The sequence below is a fragment of the Silurus aristotelis genome (assembly GCF_946808225.1).
Source record: "Silurus aristotelis genome assembly, chromosome: 10".
NCBI lineage: Eukaryota > Metazoa > Chordata > Actinopteri > Siluriformes > Siluridae > Silurus > Silurus aristotelis.
In genome coordinates, this window is record NC_139583.1 from 4,054,043 (window position 1) to 4,079,495 (window position 25,453).

General features: G+C 37.5%; 1 protein-coding gene across 2 annotated transcripts in view; it reads right to left on the reverse strand.

Moving 5' to 3' along the window:
• Positions 1 to 25,453, reverse strand: part of LOC310732086 (neprilysin-like) — a 44,439-nt gene that overhangs the window by 2,731 nt on the left and 16,255 nt on the right. For both annotated transcript variants that reach the window (XM_083552376.1, XM_083552377.1), the window contains 17 exons: positions 20,670 to 20,753; positions 20,326 to 20,421; positions 20,119 to 20,237; positions 19,632 to 19,697; positions 17,527 to 17,661; positions 16,099 to 16,200; positions 14,545 to 14,681; positions 13,310 to 13,403; positions 12,740 to 12,868; positions 7,464 to 7,562; positions 7,092 to 7,169; positions 5,465 to 5,568; positions 5,203 to 5,261; positions 4,986 to 5,105; positions 4,483 to 4,616; positions 3,845 to 3,910; positions 1,275 to 1,370 (listed from right to left, as the gene is read on the reverse strand). In XM_083552376.1, coding sequence (XP_083408502.1) covers positions 1,275 to 1,370; positions 3,845 to 3,910; positions 4,483 to 4,616; positions 4,986 to 5,105; positions 5,203 to 5,261; positions 5,465 to 5,568; positions 7,092 to 7,169; positions 7,464 to 7,562; positions 12,740 to 12,868; positions 13,310 to 13,403; positions 14,545 to 14,681; positions 16,099 to 16,200; positions 17,527 to 17,661; positions 19,632 to 19,697; positions 20,119 to 20,237; positions 20,326 to 20,421; positions 20,670 to 20,753 — 1,718 coding nt within the window. The remainder of the gene's footprint in view (positions 1 to 1,274; positions 1,371 to 3,844; positions 3,911 to 4,482; positions 4,617 to 4,985; positions 5,106 to 5,202; positions 5,262 to 5,464; positions 5,569 to 7,091; positions 7,170 to 7,463; positions 7,563 to 12,739; positions 12,869 to 13,309; positions 13,404 to 14,544; positions 14,682 to 16,098; positions 16,201 to 17,526; positions 17,662 to 19,631; positions 19,698 to 20,118; positions 20,238 to 20,325; positions 20,422 to 20,669; positions 20,754 to 25,453) is intronic.

Sequence of the window (25,453 nt, forward strand, 5' to 3'; positions counted from 1 at the left end):
CTCATGGGGTCTCATAGATCCTAAGGAAGGTGAGAAATCAGTCCAGAACTACACGGGAGGAGCTGGTCAATGACCTGAAAAGAGCTGGGACCACCATTTCCAAGGTTACTGTTGGTAATACACTAAGACGTCATGGTTTGAAATCATGCATGGCACGGAAGGTTCCCCTGCTTAAACCAGCACATGTCCAGGCACGTCTTAAGTTTGCCAATGACCATTTGGATGATCAAGAGGAGTCTTGGAAGAAAGTCATGTGGTCAGATGAGACCAAAATAGAACTTTTGGGTCATAATTCCACTAAACGTGTTTGGAGGAAGAAGAATGATGAGTACCATCCCAAGAACACCATCCCTACTGTGAAGCATGGGGGTGGTAGCATCATGCTTTGCGGTGTTTTTCTGCACATGGGACAGGGCGACTGCACTGTATTAAGGAGAGGATGACCGGGGCCATGTATTGCGAGATTTTGGGGAACAACCTCCTTCCCTCAGTTAGAGCATTGAAGATGGGTCGAGGCTGGGTCTTCCAACATGACAATGACCCGAAGCACACAGCCAGGATAACCAAGGAGTGGCTCTGTAAGAAGCATATCAAGGTTCTGGCGTGGCCTAGCCAGTCTCCAGACCTAAACCCAATAGAGAATCTTTGGAGGGAGCTCAAACTCCGTGTTTCTCAGCGACAGGCCAGAAACCTGACTGATCTAGAGAAGATCTGTGTGGAGGAGTGGGCCAAAATCCCTCCTGCAGTGTGTGCAAACCTGGTGAAAAACTACAGGAAACGTTTGACCTCTGTAATTGCAAACAAAGGCTACTGTACCAAATATTAACATTGACTTTCTCAGGTGTTTAAATACTTATTTGCAGCTGTATCATACAAATAAATAGTTAAAAAATCATACAGTGGACATGCACCTACGATGACAATTTCAGACCCCTCCATGATTTCTAAGTGGGAGAACTTGCAAAATAGCAGGGTGTTCAAATACTTATTTTCCTCACTGTATATATATATATATATATATATATATATATATATATATATATATATGTGCATCACATCTAAATCTACCTTTCCACTGCCCTTTTGTTTGTCCTTCTGCTCAGTGTGAGTCTCAGAGCTTAGTTCAGCAGCTCATGTCTATGGAAAAATGTCATCTGCAGTCCAAGATCAGATCAGAGCACCTACTTTGGTAGCCTGAATATTATTCCCAAACCATAGCTTGTGGAAAAACCTTGTGTGTCTATGCTGAAGCGGTTGTATATTTCAATCCTTACCTGAGCAAAGTTTAAGAAGAAAAGCTGCTCATGATTAAGGTCAATTCCAGGCAAGGGAGCTTCCTTTCCATGTTTCTTGATGTAGTTCTGGTATGCCTGAAATAAACAATTTAATGAGGCGGAGGTGGGATTCAGAGGCCCGAACGCTGCATGTTTCTCTACTTAGGTTTACTTTAGTTTGTGTGGATCTGCCCATCTGGTGTGCAGTATATTGGCACATACTGTATGTGTTCTCCAGTTAAGCTTTCGCTTCAGGCCATAGTTAAGACTCATTTAGCACAACCTGGCTGTGGGAAAAACCATCCGACACAAAAAAGCAGTATATACTGGTTCATTGTGTGCTTGGAAATTTGTCCCATTATGCCAAACATTATCTTAATCAACCAATCATAGGCTGGGCTAGTATAAAAAAAAAAACTTAGCTAAAACTGCATGATATCAACTATTACTGCTTGGAGATGTCAGTTTTAAATGTGTTGAATGTTGCTCGTTATAAATTCTAATGCAGCTCTGCTCATATATAAAATTTGGTTATGAAAGTAAAATTAAATCTCTTTTTACCCTATTGATGTCTCAATTTTTTATTCTGATTGGCCACCTGGGGTTGATGAGTATTATTTAAAAATATCAATGGATCATTGTGATTTACTTCCTGAAGATTTAGTGAACACTTTGATGGCAATGACACTGTTGACCATTAAAATCTATACTATTGTTAATGTCTCTGTCATATCCATACTCATATTTATACCCTTCCTTTTCAGTCTTATTATATGAATAGATATAGATATAGATATAGATATGGATATAGATATACAGACAGACAGACAGACAGACAGACAGACAGACAGACAGACAGACAGACAGACAGACAGATAGATAGATAGATAGATAGATAGATAGATAGATAGATAGATAGATAGATAGATAGACCGACGGACAGACAGACAGACAGACAGACAGACAGACAGACAGACAGACAGACAGACAGACAGACAGACAGACAGACAGACAGATAGATAGATAGATAGATAGATAGATAGATAGATAGATAGATAGATAGATAGATAGATAGACCGACGGACTGACAGACAGACAGACAGACAGACAGACAGACAGACAGACAGACAGACAGACAGACAGACAGACAGACATAGATATATAGACAGACATACATACAGACAGACAGACAGACAGACAGACAGACAGACAGACAGACATAGATATATAGACAGACAGACAGACAGACAGACAGACAGACAGACAGACAGACAGACAGACAGAGATATATAGACATATAGACAGACAGACTGATGATAGATAGATAGATAGATAGATAGATAGATAGATAGATAGATAGATAGATAGATAGATAGATAGATAGATAGATAGATAGATAGATAGATAGATAGATAAACAGACAGACAGACAGACAGACAGACAGACAGACAGACAGACAGACAGACAGACAGACAGACAGAGATATATAGACAGACATACATACATACAGAGACATATAGATATATAGACATACAGATAGACTGATAAATAGATATATAGACATACAGACAGACTGATAGATAGATAGATAGATAGATAGATAGATAGATAGATAGATAGATAGATAGATAGATAGATAGATAGATAGATAGATAGATAGATAGATAGATAGACAGACAGACAGACAGAGATATATAGACAGACATACATACATACAGAGACATATAGATATATAGACATACAGATAGACTGATAAATAGATATATAGACATACAGACAGACTGACAGATAGATAGATAGATAGATAGATAGATAGATAGATAGATAGATAGATAGATAGATAGATAGATAGACAGACAGACAGACAGACAGACAGACAGACAGACAGACAGACAGACAGACAGACAGACAGACAGACATAGATATATAGACAGACAGACAGACAGACAGACAGACAGACAGACAGACAGACAGACAGACAGACAGACAGAGATATATAGACATATAGACAGACAGACTGATGATAGATAGATAGATAGATAGATAGATAGATAGATAGATAGATAGATAGATAGATAGATAGATAGATAGATAGATAGATAGATAGATAGATAGATAGATAGATAGATTAGATAGATTAGATAGATAGAATAAATTTTTCTTATTTCCATTTTTTATTTGTTGGTATTTTATTATTTTATTTTACCTACAGAAAAATCAAGGTACAGGAATGCAACCTAATGCACCTAATAAAGTACAATCGCTTTGTCGCTCCAGCTGAACCCTACCAGAGAACGTTGGTCAATTCTTGTACCTGCTTGTTGGTACCTCTAAAAGAACATTTATGCACCCCTAGTGATAGAACTGTACCTTTGTGTCCTGGTATGGTTTAAAATTGCATCCTGCTATTTTTTTATCATTTCAATGATGTTCTGCTGAACTGATTTGTCCTAAAAAAATATATGGAAAAATATCAGGATGTAATTTGAAACCATACCAGGACACAAAGGTACATTTCTCTCACTTTTTTAAGCAGCAACTACACAAAAACCACAATGTCCTGCACTTACTTGATAAGACTGTCGAATGCCCCCATTGTCTGCAATATTCTCCCCGAGGGTGTTATTCCCATTAAGCTGAAAAAATGGGAAAAGAGAAAGAGACAGATGAAGAAGTGACAGACACATATTCATTCTAGCCCTTTCTACATTTGAACTCTGAAAACAAATTGAACAGAATAACACAAGGCTGGTAAAAGGCAATATCAATGCAATGACACATACAATAGGATCTTCTGTGTCTTCTTTAGAACTGAAAGGAACACAAGTGTTTATATACACAGGGCTGTCAGTTAAGTAGCTACACAGAGCCTAAGCTTATAATTCCTAGCCACTGTAGCCTGAAACTGATTTTCATGCATGTATGCAAATTATCATTAAGTAATTAACCAAGAGCTTCTGTACACAAAACCTATTATGGGTTTTTTTTTTTTTTCTTTCTGTTTTCGTGCACTCTTTTCACCTGCTACTTTGCAGAACGAGCAAATAGAATAGTAAATGTTATTAATTGTTGTATGGTAGTATTAAAAACAAGAAATGATGTTGTGGATTACATTTTTACATCTATTCAAGAAATACAATATCCACTTTTTTAACAAATGAGTAAAACATTAAATCAGGTTAAGTAATCATATCAGTGAGTTTTCTACATTTTGTCCATTGGCCAGGTCCCAGGAGAAGCTGCTGTACTGGTTCACAATACATTTCGACAGCTCTTGGAACTTCTGAGTTGAGGATGAAGTCCACCAGTCCTTCAGGTCTCCGTCTTTATCAAAGTTACGGCCTGGTCGGGAACAAATCACTGATCTGAGACATCAATGCACGAGCACTGCTACTACTATATTACCACATAATAATAATAGTATAATATAATAATACTAATATGAATGATAATATAATAATACAATTTATTCTGTGTTTGCAAAGTAAAAACGAATCAATGTCTGCTCTATATAACAGCATTAACTTCATTTCCCAGAATCCTCACCTAAACCAAACCACCCAAACACAGTCACATGACCTCTTACATGATATATCATCCATCAGCCCACTTCGCTTTTCCTGTATTTTCCTGTATTTTCTTTGGTGAACGGCGTTATAGTTAAAACGAGCCAGCTAGCAGGTATATACTGTATGAGATCGGATTCTTTACCATTATCGTCAAAGCCATGAGTAATTTCATGGCCAATCACCATTCCAATGCCGCCATAGTTGAGAGACCAGGGCTGTCCTTTACCAAAGAAAGGAGGCTGGAGGATCCCAGCAGGAAATACTGGGTGAAAAAAAAAAAAAATAAATATCACTTATTGTTGTCAGTGAAAGGATAAAAAAAAGATGTGACTTTATTAATATCTCTTTAGCTACAGTACCTATTTGATTTCTGCTAGATGAATAGAACGCGTTGACCACAGCTGCACCCGAGATCCACCTTGGGTTCAAACCGTGACACAATTAAATTGAATACAGACCACATATCCAGCCACATCTTAATAATTTATCACTCATTTATCACAGGGTTTCTTTTTTTTAGCCGGCACTAAACTTAGAGAATGAGAAAAAGAAAAAGAAAAAAAGTCCAGAAACAAACTATAATAAAATCTATTTTGGTTTAAATGTGAAAGAGCCTCTTACTCTTCCTTGTTCACTTTCACCCTCAACCTCTTCAGCCGTTTCTTTTGGCCAAAATCCAGATTCTTCAAGATGTTCTCAAAGTATTCTTCAGAACTGTAGCTTAGCTAAAATGTTAAAAGAAAATGTTTATATTTGTATATAAATAATAATAATAATAATATATATGGACAAAAGTATGGAGACACCTGACCTTTTTGACCATATGTGGTTCTTCCTCAAACTGTTAGCACAAAGTTGAAGGCACACAATTGTATAGGACGTATTTGGATACAGTAGCTCAAGTTTCAAGTTTCCAGTTCAAGTTTAGTTCTATAGCACTTTTCAGCATTACAGAACTTAGAATTTAAGGGGAATGATGTGTGTTTAACCCTGATCAGCAGTCTGGGGTGACTGTGGCAAAACTCCATTAGATGGCATGGAACCCATCCTCATTTGTGTGATATTAAGAGTGTGACTATAAATCATTAAAACAATGCAAAACACCAGTGGCATGAAATTATCTCATTTGAACTATGAGATCCAAACGTGTTCCAGCATGACAATGCCCCTGTGCACAAAGCCAGCTCCATGAGGATCTGCTTTACATGGGTTAGAGTGGAAGATCTGGAGTGGCCTGCTATAGAGCTCTGATCTCAACCCTACTGAACTGGATAAATGTGAACGCTGCCTGGACCCTAGGCCTCCTCGCCTCACCTACATCACTGCCTGACTTGACTAACACTCTTGTAGTCGAATCCTCACAAATCTTCGAATGCACACTCCAAAATCTATTGGAGATTATATAAGAGGTAATAGGGACTGTGGAAAGGGATGTTCACGAAGCAGATATGAATCTGATAATTAGGTGTCGACAAACATTTGTCCATATAGTGTATGCATTAAATATCATCAGTTCTAGTTTTAAACATCACATAGATACATTGTTTTTCAAGATCACAAAGTTAAATATTATAGATTATAGAAAAATAGTATACAGGCCGATCTGCTTCATTATAATTATGAACTTGAACTCAATACACCGTATATTTGTGTTACAGCTGCTACTTTCTAATACGAGGTTTTTTTTAACCTTTCGCTAAAGAAAGAATCCTTTAATTTAATCAGTATTTTTTAAATAATGGGCTCATTGTTGAAATGTGTACAATAATATTCTGGACATTTATTGGCCCTGTGAATATTTTATTCCAGAACTTTATATAAACAGATCATAACAGGTCATAAATATGGCATTTATTAAGATGAAGCCTTTTTCAGTCAAATGAGCAGTCGAACAGGCCAATAACTATAAGAACCTAATAACAGCGTGACCACTTTTATTTGTAATCATGAACCCTAAGATTCATTTTATTAGGGCTTTATATTCGTTACAATTGTTTAAATATCAACGTTATAGGGGCTCTATATTGATTAACATTGCTCAAATATCAAATATCAGACTTATATAAAGTTTATATATGTTACTTCGCTTATGCTTCACCAAACAAATCCACCCCCTATTAATGAAGTTTTCATTTAGAGATTCATTAAAAACAGTGAACTAAGAAATGTAAAAAAAAAATTGATAATAAAAAAAGTTGTAAATGTTATGAACCCATTATTATCTATTTCCAGTCTCAATTTAACTTACTTCTTTGTATTCCTCATCCAAATATGTATTGTTCATGATATTTTCCGAGAACCCGATCCTCTCCCGAATAGCTCGAGCCTGCAAGAAATAAAAAAAATCATCATATTTAATTGATTTGTTTACAGAGGGCATTTAGTTCTGTGTACTCAGTTTCATTCCTACGAATCACATTGAATTAATATAGCATTAAAGTCTGTAGATCAAACTTCAAGTCAATATTTACACAAGAAGCTTTTGTTCGAGAAGACATGGCTTAGTGACAGGGAAAAGCTGCTTAACCGCACACATAAATCAAACCTAACAAATTGAAATGATTGCTGTATGCTGCTTGCATGCAGTCAGAGTTGTGCCAAGAATCTGAACGAAGCTCACCTTCTCCTCTGCAGCTTTTCTGGTCTCAGCATCCATCCAGGAGAGGTCTTGTAAGTTACTAACGAACACTTCTCTGATGCCAGCAATCATCTCATCCATCTGAATCAGTCAGAAGACCACAACGAACATGTTAGTTACAAGGCCAAGTATTCCCACCTCTTGAACTTTTCTACATTGTGTAACTGGAATACACTTAACTGCAAAAAAGCCCTAAAGGGTTTTCCAATGGGGCGAGACATGGATTTGAGATGGCTCCTTTGAAATTTGCGTTAAACGATCTCAATAAAACCGTTTCTGAAGATTAAAAAGCTACTACAGGTTGTGGAAAAAATATCAGCCAGGATTCAGTTATGAAAAAAATGCGAATGTTTTACAGATCATCAATAAATCTATTAGTATGAAGACAAGGTAAGAATGGCATCGGTTAGGAAAACAGCCAAGAGGCCATCATTAAGAATGTTAAGTGCTCCAAAGAAGTTCACAGAACCACAATAGCCTGAAGCTAAGAGTAAAAAGTCCTATGAAATCTGTTTTGTAATTTTGGCATGTTTGCAACAAAAACGTGTTTAATACATATCTCTATTTTGATATGACCAAAATTGAGTGTTTTATGCTCGGCCTAAAGCAGCCGTCCCCAAACTACATCCCCCTCTCAACACTGCCCGAGACATATTTCAACAACTTTATTATAAATACAGTGGAACCTTGACACTCGCGACCTCGATACTTGCCGACTTTTCATTTGGAAGTGGACTAAGAGTAACTCGCGAAAAATCTGATTGTCAAACAGAGTTTTTACTAATAAATTACATACAAATGTTTGAAAAACTATTTCATTATTGTATTATCCATTTAAAAGTAGTAAATAAAACACTTATAACAAGTAATTTACAATTTCTGTTGAGATTACACTGCAGTGTATGTACAATTCCGCTTGAAAAAGGAACCATCAAAAGGAGAATGAAAACCTCGCCATTTTTTGTTACTCGCGAGGGGACATGGAACGTAACGCCCACGAGTATCGAGGTTGCACTGTATATGTTTTACTCATATTGCATCTGTTGGTAATGGTTGGCTTTTAAACTAAAATTTCTCATTGTTATTTAAATTGCCCAATTACTGTATTTGTCAGATTTGCAAGATTCACCCTCCAAACAGCAGAATGGTTCATTAAACAAACCTAAAAATAAATGTTTTCATTTCAATAGCAATAAATATGAAAAAAATGTCATTATAATAGTAACAATGCTCTTTTAATAGGCGATATATCTCTTAAAAAATTTACGCTCATTTGTCTGCACAGTGCATAACAAAATAATAAACTAATCTAGCATCAGGAGTCATAATAAATACATTTAAAATCATAATAAATTGAAGAAAGGAAAAATGGTGTCCCTCACAGAGAAAAATGTTGGGCCCCCTAGCATAAAGCATCTAATTTGTTGGGAGCCCAACAATGCTCATCAATATGACAACAACTACTATTTGTATCTGCAGAATCTATGACAAGACCAAAAAGAATTGGCACAAATATCTGGATTGGAATATGCAAAGCTAATAGAGGCACGTCACAAAAAACCTGTTAAAGCAGGTCGAATTTAAGTCATTGTACTGTATTAAAGAGGATTTGGTCCAAAGGTTTAAAGATGCCCACACAAACCATGTTCACGATAGTGTCGTTTCGTCAGACTCCTTTGTTACCTTACTGGTGTTCGGTCTTAACCCTAAAAGTCTGGTGTTGCAACAGGGGTTTTGTTCACAACAAGCAAATGTGATTGAAGGCAACTGACCATCTCTGGCAAACACAGTATGAGCTGAGACACCAACGATATCGTCTTCCCACAGACTTCCAGCAACGGTAGAGTGTTCGAGAATACCAGACTTACAGGAAACTCTTTGGAATAACACTTGAAACTCTGCATGTTAAAACATGCATTAGGTTATATGAGCAATCTGTCAGTACAAAATAAATTCTATAACACCTGACAGATGGGTTTATAATAGTCAATGGGTACTCCAAAAAAAAAAAAAAAACAAGTCTCATGAATGCATTTGATGATTAAAAGAGTCTGTGCCTCAGCACGTCTCGATATTTCAGTTGGATGTGATATTTGTGAAACAGGATATATGAGGACGAATAGGAGGAGGGGATTCTTTCACTGTAGGATCGAGTACATCAGTGGCTTAGTAAACACTAAGCACATATTTCATACACTGAGCTGTCGGTTGATTAGTTGCAGTAATGTATTCGATCCGACTTGTGCACTCATTCAAATAGGAACTTAAATGAGAACTAAAACAACAAATTAAGACTTACACTGACATGCTGTTCAGTACACCATGTCCTTTTTTTTTTTTACTTTTCATCCTAAAATCGTTTACATGCCTGACCTGAGTTTGGACAATGAAACTTTGTTTTTCTCTATTGCTGAAAATCGTGTTGTGCTTGGACTCGGCAATGTTTTGGTTTCTAATCTAATCTGATCTATAACCAGAGGCAATTCAGCTTTCACATACTTCATCTTAAATAGGGAACTGTGCATGTATGTAAAATACTGTATGTCTGCAATGATACTCTTCTCAGATCACTTTTATAAAGTGAACACAGTTATAAAGGATGTCTTTGGATACAACAGCATTACATTTCCCCCTTTAAGCCAAGATTGCGATTTTGGCTATGATTTGGTCATCTGAGGGAAAATGAGAAAATTCCCAAATGATTTCTATAATCTGAGACTAAAATCTGTAGTCTTTGGTCGCTGGATTGTTTACAGACAGACGATTAATAGCGGTTGTAATCTTTTTTTCTCTGATGAAATCCTGGCAGTGTCAGAAGATTTCAGACTCTTTTCTGCAGCGTAACTTCTCCTACAACGACCGATAGGAAACCAATAGGAACCCAGAACCTCATGACGCAATTAGCTCGACAACTTAAACCAGGGAAAATGGTGAAGCGGATCAGGTGGGCAGTACAGCAAGAAGAGAAACGTATCGAAATATAGATGGAAAAGGAGTGTTTGTATGAGGTTTTTATTATCAAGGCATGTCATGAACAACATGAACACTACAGATTGTTCAGTTGGTCTGAACGTGTCATGGAATGATGATTGTTTGCGTCGGTTTGAAATTATGACAGATGAGATCCTACGTTGTGACATGGGGATCATGGTCGTAAAGACTGACAAGCAACGATAGCAAAGGACTTTTTAAAAACATATAACTTGAACTCTGAGATCCAAACCTTTTCCAGCATGACAATGCTCCCGTGCATTTAGCCAGCTCTATGCTTTACATGGGTTGTAGGGTAGTGGCAGCTCAGTGGTTACGACATTGGACCAGATCGCCCTGGGTTCAAATCCCAGCACAGACAAACTGCCACTGCTGGGCCATTGAGCAAGGCCATCAACCCGCACTGAGTAATGGTGTCTGACTAATATTTTTAATGGAAATGGAAATTAGAGTAAGAACTTGAGTGGCCTGCTATAAAGCTCTGACCTCAACCCTATTAAACACCTTTGGAATTAGTGTGAACTTTGACCTCATCTCACCTACATCAGTACTTGACTTTTGCAAACATCCATGCAGTTGAATGAGCACAAATCTTCACAACCACTTTCCAAAATCAAGTGGAACTTGATCTTCCCAGTCAAGTGGAGGTTATTATAACAACCAATGAAAGCTAAATGTGGAATAGGATGGCTTAAAAATCACAAATCTTGGTCACTTTTGTTTATACAGTGATTTGTTTATTCAGATATATTCTTATATACCCAGTTCATCAAAAAAGAGTGCTTGGCTACATTTTTTAGGATTTAGTTATATAAAAGGCATGAAAGTGCAACCACAATTCCAAAAAATGTAGGACGCTGTGTAAAATGTAAATAAACGCAGATTGCAATGATTGGGCAGTGCTAGCTCAGTGGCACTGTACTTTGGATCAGAAGGTCACAAGTTCAAATCACACCAGCACCAAGCCGCCACTGTTGGGCCCTTAAACTGCTCAAGTAAGTCATTTTGGATAAGGGCATCTGCCAAATGAGGAGACCAGTTGCTGATGTTTTGGGAGAGAACTGTTGTCCCATATGTGTCTGCTACAGGATTCTAGCTGTTGAACAGTTCTGGGTGTTCTTTGTTGTGTTTTTCATTTCATGATACTCCAAATGTTTTCAAAATGGTGAAAAGTCTAGACTGCATGCAGACCTGTTCAGCAGCCGGACTATTCTATTACAAACTCATGCTACTGTAATAGATGCAGTATGCAGATAGTTCACAATATTGATTTTCGCCCTTGTCCCTTGTCCACTTTACTGTATTACACACTGAGGGACACTTGTTTTTGCTAAATTTTTAACATTGTATGTAAACCCTATTTTAAACTCAACATGTCAAGTGCAATATAAATAATTTTTAAAGAGATTATACTGTAAACACCGATCTTTAATACTGGCAACTCAGTCAAGCTGGATCAGGGGTGGGCAATAATTTTTCCAAAAGGGCCAAATAAGAAAGTGGATTGGTTATAGAGGGCCGGAACATATATATAATATATTTATTATATACTTATTGCTTATAATATCCTTAAGTAAGTTTCAATGCTCACTTCAATTCCCACTATAAGAAACAGTAAATCAAACATTACAATGAGAAAATGTGGAAGACAGAATTATAAATATATATATATATATAAAATAACTTATGCAATAACTTTTGCAATGTTCAAAAAAGTAGCATCATAACGTTAAATAGCAGCAGATCTTTCTATGCTCGTGCTCGTCAAATCCTTGTATTTTTCTCCGTGTTGACTTTCATAATAAGGATTCAAATTGTAATCCTTAAACACCGCTATATGTTCTCCACTCACTAAGCACACAGCTTTGTGTTTAGCAAATAAATATTTAGAAATCCATGAGTTGTTGAAAACTCTACATAGGGCGCCAATTTTTCTTTTTTTAACGTTATTTGAGGGCTAATTTCTTGGAAGCTGTGCAACACATTCGCTGACATGCATAAGCGCACTGATGATGTTAATAAAGAAAAACAATAGTGGCCTTCAAAATAAAAGCCATGTAATTGGATTTTGTGAAACTGTTACAAATTAATTGGAGATTGGCTTCTTGTAGCTCTGTGTGCTGCACAAACACGTTTTCCCAGAGCTGAAAAACGTTCTAGCGGACAGTAGAAATTACACCAGGCTAAACGTGAACAGAAATGTCATGTAGACATGGACACACACAGATACAGATAAAGACACGGCGGCCGCTTTTCCCACGACTCACCATGTCCTTGCTGTCTCCAGCAAAGGCTTCTTCTACGTACAGTCTGCCAACAGCATTCTCCATGTTGTTGTTGACGTAGACCGCACACTGCCTCCAAATCGCTGTTTCTGAACTGGTACCGGAGACGGCCTGAGAGAGGACAGGACGTGAAAAAGGGAGACGAGAGAAAAGTAAAAAGGCAAGGAAAAGAAAAGAGAATATGGATGTGGCGAGTAGGAATGAAGACAAGCTTCTTATTTAGACTATTGTGCCTCAGGTTTGGGATTTTTCATTATATATTAATGCACTTGGAACACAGTGTGGTTCATTTAGATTTCCACAAATCTATAAACTAAATACTAAAACTAAATAAACTGAATACAACCCAATTTAGTCCAGAATTAGCTCTTGTCTTTCTCCAAGAAAAAAGTCTATAAACTCTGGACTATACTAAGTTTAAAACTATTTAAAACCATGACAGAGAAAACAGATTTCTGTTCATTAAAGGGCTATTTAAGTCTAGGACTAGGTTTAATCTCTGTCCGGGAAACCGCCCCCTGAAGTTTACCTCGAAAAGGAAATGATACACACTTTTTTAAACGCTTTCCTGGTGTCTTTGTATGCTCTGCTCAGGCCGACCACCATGTTCATGGCAAAGCGCCACACAATGTAGTTCTGGACGTCTCTGCACAAATAAACACAGAGTGACACTTAGGTAATGAACATTTATTGATGCATGGACGTACGTTTGTGACACAATTCTCACCTAAAGGACAGTAAGATATTGGGCTAGAAAACTGGTAAATGTACTCTAGGAGAGTATTGTGTCATGTGTTCACACAGCCTTTCAATATCCATAATCGAAAACGATTCAATATCTGAAAGAAGTAAAACAAATAGAATGGAAAAAAAAAACGTACACTGACCAGTACTCTAGAATAGAATAGCCTCAATCTGTCACATATACATTACAGTGAAATTATTTTCTTATCCCAGCTTGTTTAAAAGCTGGGGTCGGCCATGATACAGCCCCCTGGATGACATTGAGTTAAGGGCCTTGCTCAAGGGCCCAAGAGTGGCAGCTTGGAGATACTGGGGCTTGAACCCTCGACCTTCCGATCAGTAATTCAGCACTTTAACCGCTAAGCTCCCACTCCCACCACCTTATAGCCACTGATCAGGCATAACATTATGACCACCTGCCTAATATTGTGTTGGTCCCCTTTTGCTGCTAAAACAGTCGTGACCCATTGAGCATTAAAGCATGAACTTCTTCAGCAGTTTGAGCTACAGGAGCTCATCTGTTGGATCGGACCACACAGACCCGCCTTCGCTCCCCATGTCAATGAGCCTCGGCCGCCCACGACCCTGTCGCTGGTTCACCACTGTTCCTTCCTTAGAGCACTTTTCAATAGATACTGACCACTGCAGACTGGGAAGTTTTGGAGATGCTCTGACCCAGTCGTCTAGACATCACAATTTGTCTCAAACTCGCACAAATCCTTACACTCGCCCATTTTACCTGCATCTAACATCAACTTTGAGGACAAAATGTTCACTTGCTGTCTAATAAATAAATCCACACAGTAACATGTGCCATGATGAAGAGATAATTAGTGTTCTTCACTTCACCACTCATACCACTCTGTGTATATGGACTGGATAAAGTATCTACAGTAATCATAATCAAACATTCATTTCCATGCCACTCATAATTCAGATCCTTAGGGACATATAACTTATTTCTCCAGGAACTGTGCAAGGTAGATTAGTTCTGTTCAGGACCTGGTTATTAGAAGACTACTTAGAAGTTCTGAGTATCTTACCTCTTTGTGTACTTGGTCAGGACAGGGTTAAGCTTCCTCAAGTAGTTAGGGGCATAAAGGATCACTTGCTCACTGTCCTCGATGGGAAGGTTGATCGTATCCATGATCTTATTAGTAAAGCGCGTCCAGTTAAAAACCTGGAAAGAAATAAACAATCTGAAAAACCTACAATCTTATTTTTTCATTTACAAAATAAAGTATACATGATTTCGTATGGGTGCAGGTTGGGGTGGTAGCGCAGGGTCTGGGTTACTGATAGGAAGGTGAGGGGTTCAAGCCTCAGTATTGCCACGCTGCCACTCTTGGGTTGTATCATGGCTGCCCCTGCGCTCTGACCCCAGCTTTCTAACATCGCTGTGATATGCAATGAAAGAATTCCATTCGGCTGTAATGAACACGTGACGAGTAAAAAGCCCCCCCTGGAATAATGCTGAGGAATTTCAAACTGAAGTGGCCATAAGCCAGTTTTCTTTTTGTAGATAGAAACCAATTTGGTTTCTGAAATGTTGATGTGATGGTTGAATTCTCCTAGTGTGAGAGCATTTTCAAATTCGATTATGTTTCCAGATGCTAAGAACATCGCTATCAAAAGGTTCTATCAAAACATCTGGTTAAAACTGAGCCCACAAAATCTGTTTGACATGAAGCAAAACAATCGATGCTCTATTCCATTTCCTTCAGTGCACATAACCACTTCCTGAGTGGACCTAACAATTCATTGTTATCGAAATAAGCTTTACACACGGTGTGGTCAAAAGTTTTTGGACACCCGACCATGTGCTTTTTGAACATTTTATAACATTTAGTCCCCATGAGGTGATCTTAATTCAAGATCTTCTACTCCAGCCCATGTAACCATTATATGTTCATGGAGCTGGCTTTGTGCACAGGGGCATTGTCATGGAACAGATTTGTGTCTCCTGCTTCAAAAGAAGGGGAGAAATTCATGCTACTTCATCCGAAGACATTCTATGAAGACTATGAAGTCTGAAGACACAGTTTGGGGAAGAACCACATATGGCTGGAAAGTCAGGTGTCCCAATACTTTTGTCCATACTGTGTGGATAGATAGATAGATAGATAGATAGATAGATAGATAGATAGATAGATAGACAGATAGACAGACAGACAGACAGACAGACAGACAGACAGACAGACAGACAGACAGACAGACAGACAGACAGATAGATAGATAGATAGATAGATAGATAGATAGATAGATAGATAGATAGATAGATAGATAGATAGAAATAGACCGACGGACTGACAGACAGACAGACAGACAGACAGACAGACAGACAGACAGACAGACAGACAGACAGACAGACAGACAGACAGACAGACAGATAGATAGATAGATAGATAGATAGATAGATAGATAGATAGATAGATAGATAGATAGATAGATAGATAGATAGATAGACTCATGGTCTGATCATGCATATCGATGCACATAGCTGTTATCAGGAATCTAATATTTCCTCTTTTTGTTTGGTGACTTGCAAAATAAATCAATGAAACAATGTTCACAGCAAAAAGGTACGACTTTCATACTGTGGACTCGAACTGAAGTGTGAAGTTGGTGTTGAGTGTCTCCAGGGGCATCTTGTTATAGAGGAGAACAGGATTGTTTCTGTCTTCAGGTGCATCTGTAGCCTGCAGGAACAAGAACATAGAGCAGGAAACAAAAACGTTTTTAAATGTAAATACAGAACATTGACAGAGAAGAGCTTCAAATCCATATCCTTTTATTTTCACCTTTCAGTTTTACCACTAAAGCAATCCTGCTCATCAAGCTGTACATTTCAGGTTGTCATTTCTGCTTTGTGAACTCTGACTACAACGTGATGTTCTGTGCTTTATCCTGCACTGTGTGAGCAAAAAACGATCTGACAGAGACGCGAGACACAGTGACACATAAAGCTGAGTCGCTGTTACTCTACACAAATTATTCCTTTTACAATTATATCCTTATATTTCCTTTTATCAATTTTGTTATAGGATTTATAAATAGTTGCTCCACATTGCAGCACAAAGTGTAAAGTGTTATAAAGTTCGAACACCGCAGAGTTATTCCATAAACCTTAAATCAACGTGTCTATATCAGCAATTGGTTCGAAAGTGACTTGCCTACACTAGAGATGCTGTGATAGCAAATAAAGCAGCACCATGGGACCAACCAGAATCCAGAAATCAACAATAAACCAGAGCAAGAAAGATTTCTGTGTCCATATAAAACCTTATTTAAAGGTTTAATAAATCTTGTTTTTATTTGACTAGGTATTAATTGAGCTCAGAGAGCAGAGATACAGGGGAAGAGTGTAAGAGTTGGTTATTGAGTTCTGCAAAGAAAAAAAAAAACACAATAGTCCTGCAAATTAAATTATAATAATAAAAAATTATTATACAATACAACTAAATTACAATAAAAAAAAGCTTTAGAAATTGATTATATTTAAATCAAATAAAAATCGAATAAAATGTATGCCTATGTCACCAAGTTCTGCAAATTAAATTAAATAATACAATAAAATTTGATTAAAATTTTATAAAAAATCATGTTATAAATGTATTATATTTATATTTGCACTAATTTACTAAATAAAATAAAATAAAATAAAAAGTATGCTTATGATACCAAGTTTTGCAAATTAAAATGAAATTAAATTAATATTTTGCAAATTGAATTAAATTCTAAAATAAAAATTTAATAAAAAAAGCCTGTTATAAATTTGTGCAAATCAAATTAAATTGTATAATAAAATCGAATAAAAAGTGGGACCTATGTAACCAGTTCCAAAAGTCAAATTAAATAAAAAAGGAAGCCTGCTATAAATTGGTGCAAATTCAATACAAATTATGAACCTGTCACATTTTTTTCATTTCATCGTTGTTGTGGACAGATGCAGCTCTTCATTAAGTAGTGGTGTGACACCAAAATATTCATTAAACAACATCCACAAAACATAAAAATGAGCTTACATCAGAGATCTCCTTCTCCATCTTCATAACTCGAGACACCTCGTATCTGATTTCTGTCTCGTTCACCTGCAAGCCGCGGTCTTTTCGGACCAGCACAGCCAGATCGACCATGAAGTTCTCGTACGTGATGCAGGCCTGCAAAACAAACACCAGCACCCCTGAAACAAACTATTGCCTGAGTGTGTGTGTGTGTGTGTGTGTGTGTGTGTGTGTGTGTGTGTGTGTGTGTGTGTGTGTGTGTGTGTGTGAGAATGTTAGCAGGGGTGGATATGCTTTTAAATTATAAACTAGATAGTATACGCCTCCTGATGTTCAGCTCCCCAGTTATTTAGGAAGCATTCTGGATCTCCCATGAGGCATTATAGCAGTTAATTGGGTTCATCTGTCTCCATCCCTCCCTCCCTCTCTCCCTCTGTCTATCCTCTCTTACTCCTCTGTTTCGGCTCTTTCCCTCAGGACACTTCACACTCTTTATGAATATTCATGTGTGACTGGATGAAGCACAGGACAGGAAGTCCACTCTGAGCTCTTTTATCTGATACGGTGTCTCCTGTGGGATGAAGCTACGGTGTGCCTCTGATTTCCAGTCGTGTTAGCGCTAATTACCTGCTGGTTCTGGAACCCATTAGAGAGAAAGAGAGGGTGGACTGCCTAATTTGAATAATAATCAAATCGCTCCTGATGATGTCTGTGTTTAGTATCCAGACATGCTGGAAGCCAAAATTGATGGAAGACGGATGGAGAGCAAAAGTAAAAGAAAGGGACTTTGGTACTGGAATTACATTTGGGACTTAAAGGACTGACTGGACAGAGACAGACCGAGGACAGAAAATTAAATTAGCTGTCACTGTCAATGAGATTCTCCACAGAAGGTCTGAACGATGAGTTTAATGTAAGTCTGGAAAGAAAGCAAAAACACTGAACTTGTATCATGTGTCTGACATCTCTATCATTTCATTCAAAGATGTTGAGCTCAGTAGCTCCTACTTTTATACCAAAGTTAGTAGAAAGAACATTTACTTATAATCTTATACTCCAGTGCTCATGTTAGTTCTCACTCTCCAGTGTTCTGTATTGTTGATACATTTTTTATCAAACTCTTGATGTCCCCCAAATGATAATGGGTTCCTCTTTTGAGTCTGGTTCCTCTCAAGGTTTCTTCCTCATAACATCTAAGGGAGTTTTTCCTTGCCACAGTCGCCACGGCTGCTCATCAGGGACAAACACACACCGTTCACCTTAACTGTTGATTTCTGTGAAGCTGCTTTAAAACAATGTCTGTTGTGAAAAGCGCAATAGAAATAAACTTGACTTGACTTGACTTGACTTCATTTCTATACCACTATGGCTGGGGTGCCAACATTTTAGCTAAAAATAAATGTTTGAATGAAGAACTTCGATCGACAAATTTCCGAAAGTTTTATCATCCATTTTCTTCTATTTATGGCCTCCAGGAAAATCATACAACGCGACCCCCTGTTGAACATGTGACTCGTAGCATAAAACAAATAATTAAAAGGGGAATGTGTTCAGGTTACAGAATGTCAAGATTGCAATATTTTATTTTATCTACAGAACACAACTTGGTGAAATTAAGATTAAAATTAGAATTTAGTGAAAGGACTTTGTAAATGTATATAATCTACTCATAGAAAAAAATGATATACAAGTAAAAGCTGTGAAATAAATTCTCACATTAATGCATCAATGCTAATTCTCAATGCATCAATTCATCAATGCAGATTTATGTGTCGTTAAAGGCATTTATATGAACCGTGTGCAAAGGCTGAGTAATTGTGTTTTACCCACGTTTTAACATTTACATGACTTTTACATGTTTATAACTGTTATAATCGAGTTTTGCTACCATCCCTATGAAACTGTATGCTTACTAGCCCTTCATATTTAGTCAAACCTTCGGTTTCATTGTAAAGTAGATAGAATCAATGACAGAGCTTTAAGACCAAGTCAAAGCTATGAGTTATCTGTAGAAATCAGCACTAAGTAACACGTAACATCTATCTATGCTAAAAAAAAAAAAAAGAATGAAGAATAAAACAAAGGTTTAAAAAACGGGAACGTTTTTGTAACAGGCAAAGCCGTACCTCTTCATAGGGCCCCGTGCAGACATAGTAGTCTCTGGAGGGCAGGCCGAGGCTTGGCTGGTCGAACTGGTACAGAGAATCAGATGAAAATACAATCATACCATTCATTCTCAACAGGAAATCCAATGCATCCACAGGACCAGTAAAAGTATCAGTTAACATGATTAAAATAAAGAGGAAAAACAAAAGTCTTCCCCAGTTCCAAAAACAGAGGGACTATTTGATCATGGAGATTTCGCGATTGCGAGTCTTTGGCTCGTGTCCATATGAGCAAAGTGATTCTCATTGTTTAAATAAACTCTGTTTGGCTGAAAGTGAGAACCGCCAATGGGCTGAAAACATTATTTGGGATCTTGGGTAGACTAAAAGGTCCAGATGAAAGAAAAAGGAGAAGAAAAAGAAACAGGAAAGGGTTATGGGAGAGGTTTTTAAAAAAAAAAGAAGAAAAAGAAAAACCAAAAAAAAGTGCCAGCAAGTTCACACTTACATGAATGATATGGGAATTGGAGTCTCGGTCGTCTGTCCCTATAAAAAAGCTAATTAGAACTTGCTTCCCATATTTCTCATTCAGTTTGGCTATGGCATCCTCTGCCCTCCATTTGTCCCCTGAAAAAAAGAATAAGACACGGAAAAATGTTATTTCTGTGGAGAGAAAAAGAAAATGAGTACATGATATAAGGATATAATACTATACCAAATTCGGTGTCCCAGTTGTCTACAGCAATGGGCCACTCGAAGACATCAGGCAGCATTGAGATCAGGGGGTTTCCCCCCCTCTGTTCAATGAGAGCTGTCACAAAAAAACAAATTTAAGTTACAATATTGTTTTTATATTCTAAATTGAAATAAGTTTATTGTTTTGATAATATTAACCAATTATATCATGAGCATTATCAGCTGCTGATCCCCAATAAAACCTCGTATACCCAATAAATTAAATTAAATAAAAACTATAGAATATTCAGTAAGCACTGTGTAACTAATAAAACAGATATGAAATTGAAAGGAGAGACGACATGCCAGGTATGATGGACTCACTTTCATTGATGCAGGACCTATAAAGGGTTTTGGCTTTGGCTAAAGAGCTGCTAACACCAGGGGTTTCTTCCCTCTCCAGGACTCCTGCAGAAATAAGAAAAAGAAGAGTTCATACAGTAAACGAAAAATTTTTTTTAAATTGTACATAACAAAAAGATGTTACATATATCAAAAAGAGATTTTTCCAAAAAAAAATGACCCAGAACATGTTTTGAGATTTACATTGTGGTCTATTAAACTACAAGAATTATACATCTGATGGCAGGACATTAAATCACTTCCAGTTTTCCACTAATTTTCTGTAAATCTTCTGGGTTTTTTTCATGTCTGGTCTGAAAACTCATCGCAAACACTGCCTACAGAGAGTGAGGCGTATAAGCAAAGACACCTTGAAGCTCAACCATAGTCTGCTTGCTCCTCTACCACCTGGCAAACACTACAGGAGTCTTTTTTGGTGCACTTGCAGGCTCAAGAACAGTTTCTGCTCTGAACTCGCATGCTGAAGTGTGCATGACCGAGGACAGTAATGAAGTCAATGTAATAAGTTACTGTACTTAAGTTCCTTTTTATTTATGAGTGGATAAAACTGGTCAAACATGCAGCAAGCCACCGATCAGGGTAGAACTTGAACTTTTATTGATTGCCGCTTGGTGTATCTACTGAGCATCAACATACAGCTGAGCATTCAACTTGTTATAATGGAACTCGCGGGGGTTACGTTCTGAGACGAAGTTCAGTAAATCTGCTCATTTTGGACGCCCCTATGGTACCTTAGTGAATTCTCATCTATACATTATGTCACTTTAATATAATAATGTGCATTAAGAAATTGTATGAAATTTGTTAGTAAAAACTTTAAAATGTTATTCCTAACATTTTCAGATAATCCGCAACTTGCTGTCTGTTACGTTCCAAATGAGAACCCGCAAATTCTCCGAGCTGCAAGTTATCAGGGGTCGACTGTACACTTTGGATACTTCAGTATCTGTACAGAGAATCATTCATCATTTAATCATGTGTCCAAAGTCTGTGCCTTAAGTCCAAAATAGTAGCATAAAAATCCCGGTTGCAATAAAAACCAGTCGACCTTGTCTTGAATTATGGATCATTAATGATTAAGCACTTGTTAATGATTGAGGAACTTGTTGTCACCAATTGTTTTTCTCCAAAATATATACGACTTCTTTAGTATAACGTCTCATTGTATTAAAATACGTTTCTGGTTTTGATTCTCTAACGAGGATTTGTTTTTAATTAAACTGAAACGTCTTTGGTAAACAAGTAAATTTGATAAAAAAAATTTACGTGATCAGTGTTTATGGATTAGAAATATTGCAGAGGAGTCACATGAGTAACGTGACTCTAGAAGCTCTTCGGAACAGGAAACGTCCTTAAAGTGAATAAAGTCTTAATTGAATCGTGTACGCTGCATCCTTAAGCACAAACACACACACACACACACACACACACACATACACACACATGCACACACTATGGTTTCGTAGCCTCATTTCCCGCTTGCTGCTCAACTTTATTTCCAGCATAGAGAGCTGGGACAAAGTAGATTATTCTTTTTTGAAAAAAACATGTTTGCCGACTGAACAGCCAAGCGTGAAACTGCTGAAAGGTAGAATTAAAAGCAAAAGCGAAAACATACAACCTCCACAGCGGTGCCAAGAATCACTATTTACAGTATGTAATGACTCAGAGAGGCAGCTGCCCTAATTCAAATACTTTCTGTGCCTTTTGCTTGTTAGCGACTATACTCCACACAGTCCTGTCGCAGGCCTGAGACGCTTTTAATTGGGCTTGCGTTTGAATGCTTCCTGAAAAAAGGGCAAAGATCATGTGTGTGAGATCGGATTAGAGGCCACCCGGTGTGTATGGCTGGCTCCCCTACGGGTTCAAAACTGTCCCTTTTTTCCAGTCATGCCTTGTGTCTTTTTATTTTTGACTTGTACAGCCAAAAAAATCGAGTAGAAAACTCCAAAAAAAAAAAAAAAGGATGATCAAACCGAACAAGATGGAGAATTCTAGATGTCTTTGGATTCACAGGTCTAGATTATAAGTATCACACCTCAACAAAATATCAGTGTGTGATATTATTAGAGGATGATATTAAACAGAGTGGTGGGTTTTTTAAGTGGTAGGGAAGTGGAACCTCAGTGGATGAGGATGTTGGAATTCTGATCGGAAAGTCATGGGTTTAAATCTCCACACCACTGAGCTTCTACTGTAGGATCCTTGAACAAGGTGTAGATGTTTATCTGTCAATGATGAAATAACTGTCGCGCTGGATAAGCCTTTCTGCCAATTGCCATAAATGTAAATGGTGTGATGAAACAGTGTTACTGCAAAGATGCTAACGCCGATTATTTGGTAATTCCAGCACACGTTCTTATTCCATTTATTCAACAATTTTCCAATACATACATTGTTGATGTTTTGGAATAGCTTGTTGCACCAGTGAGTTCGTGTTAATCCTGTTCATATTCTAGACATTCACACACTTCCTCTTGCAATCTCTACTGAATACATTTCTATTTGAATACATACAGTTACATCTTTACCTTGGATGGTCACAACATGCTTGGAGTGAAGATTCATTCCTGTAATCAATGACTGGAACATCTGCTATAAAAATCTCACTGAATCAATTATAGCAATGAGTTCTTACTATACACCATTTAGCCCCATACACATGAGACATCTTTTTATTAAAACCAGCATTAACTTCTCCAGCAATTGGATGTTGGATCGGTCCACATGGGCCGGCCTGCTTCTCACTTTGAGGACAAAACGTTCACTTGCTGCCTAATATATCCCACCTATTCCCAGGTGCCATGCTGAAGAGATAATCAGTGTTATTCACTACACCGTATGTTGTAATGTCATAATGTTGTTCCTGGTTGGTGTAAAAGCTTATTATAATAAATGCGGTGATTCAGCTTGGAGGTGGAACTAGAACAGATGATGTTATAGAAAATGAATCAACACCTTCTGGCGAAGATTTAAGAACAGAACAGCACACTCCACCCATCATCATTATTAGTAGTAGCAGTACTAGTGGTATAGTAGTAGTAGTAGTAGTAGTAGTAGTAGTAGTAGTAGCTTCAAAGTCGGCAACACATTTTGCTCCATTGACATTCATTCACAAAAATAATTGAGAATCCACAGGGATTCTGAATTTAGGCCCACTACAGACGTTTTGTATCTGACTTGCTGATCATTACAGCTACAGCCTTTGCACATGTTCAAACCAATAAAAATCTGATCAATTCCACCAGCAACCTTCAACTCTCATAGGCATCTATTTGTTTTAACCAGTGGTGGATGCAGTACACAAACCATGTACTTAAATTAAAGTGAAGATACACTTGGAAGTATCCCAAGTACTATGATGTGTTATGGCTATAATGTTCCTATGATCATTTTTGTCACAAGACTTTTTGCGTAATCAACTCAGTTTATGTGAAAAGACTCTAATGTAACTCTCAGCACAGAAATCCAATGGTGGGCCAGTGGCAAAGCCTTCTCTGCTGGCATGAACACTATCAGAAGCACTGACCTACATTTACAGCCTAAATTCTAATATTTGTTACATAAAATTTTATTAATTTATTCCCAACAGTTCTGCTGGACTTTTTACCTTAGTCTCTAGAATAAATCAATATGTTTCTTTAACCTCCTACGACCTGGGTGTCCACATACGTGGACATTGTGCACAATGGTGTCTTTATTGTTTTCTGTAGATACAGACCGAGTGTCCACATAATTGTCAATTTTTTTCCAAGAAGAGCTTCATGTTCAAAGAAAATATATGGTTATTATAATTATTGGTTCTTCCTAACCCCAAATAACTGGAAGAAATCTAAACTGCAAGCCAAACCAAAGCTCAGGTCTTAGGAGGTTAACCAATCAGCTAGCTGGCCCAGAATAGCATCAGCATTTTTCCGTCCTCTGATTGTTTGGTCAGAGGGAAACTGTTACAGCCAAGTTTGACTGGTAAAACACGTGTGTAGCTCTGCACGTGTGTTTCTAGAAAAGCTAGCCATCGTGAGGAGGTCGTCCAACCCCGAAGCTAGCTAGCGTGTCTCAGCCTGGGAAAGGGTTTGTTCACCACTTCCAGAGCAGTGAATACGAGCGGTACCACTGGATTACAGCCTCTGAGGAGCGCTGCACATTATGTATTAAAGTCTGCATCTTTGGTGAGTAGGTTGTATTTTATTTAAATCTTCTCTCCTTAATGCCACGCATTGTTATATTTCATTTTTGTACAGTATTGACGTGATAGTGGTGGTATTAAGAGGTGGATTAAGAAAATGATCCTCATGAACCCAAAACCTTCTTTTCAAATCACGCAAATAAGGCAACGTGCGTTGTGGTGAGTTCGAATCAGGAGTTTCTTCATTATTTATTCCTCTGGAAATGTTCTGCTTGTTGAACTGATGCTGAACTGTATGTTGGTGATAAGTAAATACACCAAGCACAAATCAAAACAAGTTCAAAACAGAGCGTGCACTCGACCCTGATTGGTTAAGTTTTTATCCGATCATAAATAGGAAAGATATTTGACTTTACTGTAGTCAAGTTAAAGTAAAAGTCTCACCAAATGGAAAAACTTTGGGAAAGTACAAATACATGAAAAAGCTATTTAAGTACGCTAAGGAATTACATTCACTTTTTTACTGTCCACCACTGATTTTACAAACTTTGGAAACTCTGAGCACTTTTTCAAGCACACACCAAGAGTCAACACTCCAACACTTAGTTTTTCAGGTTTG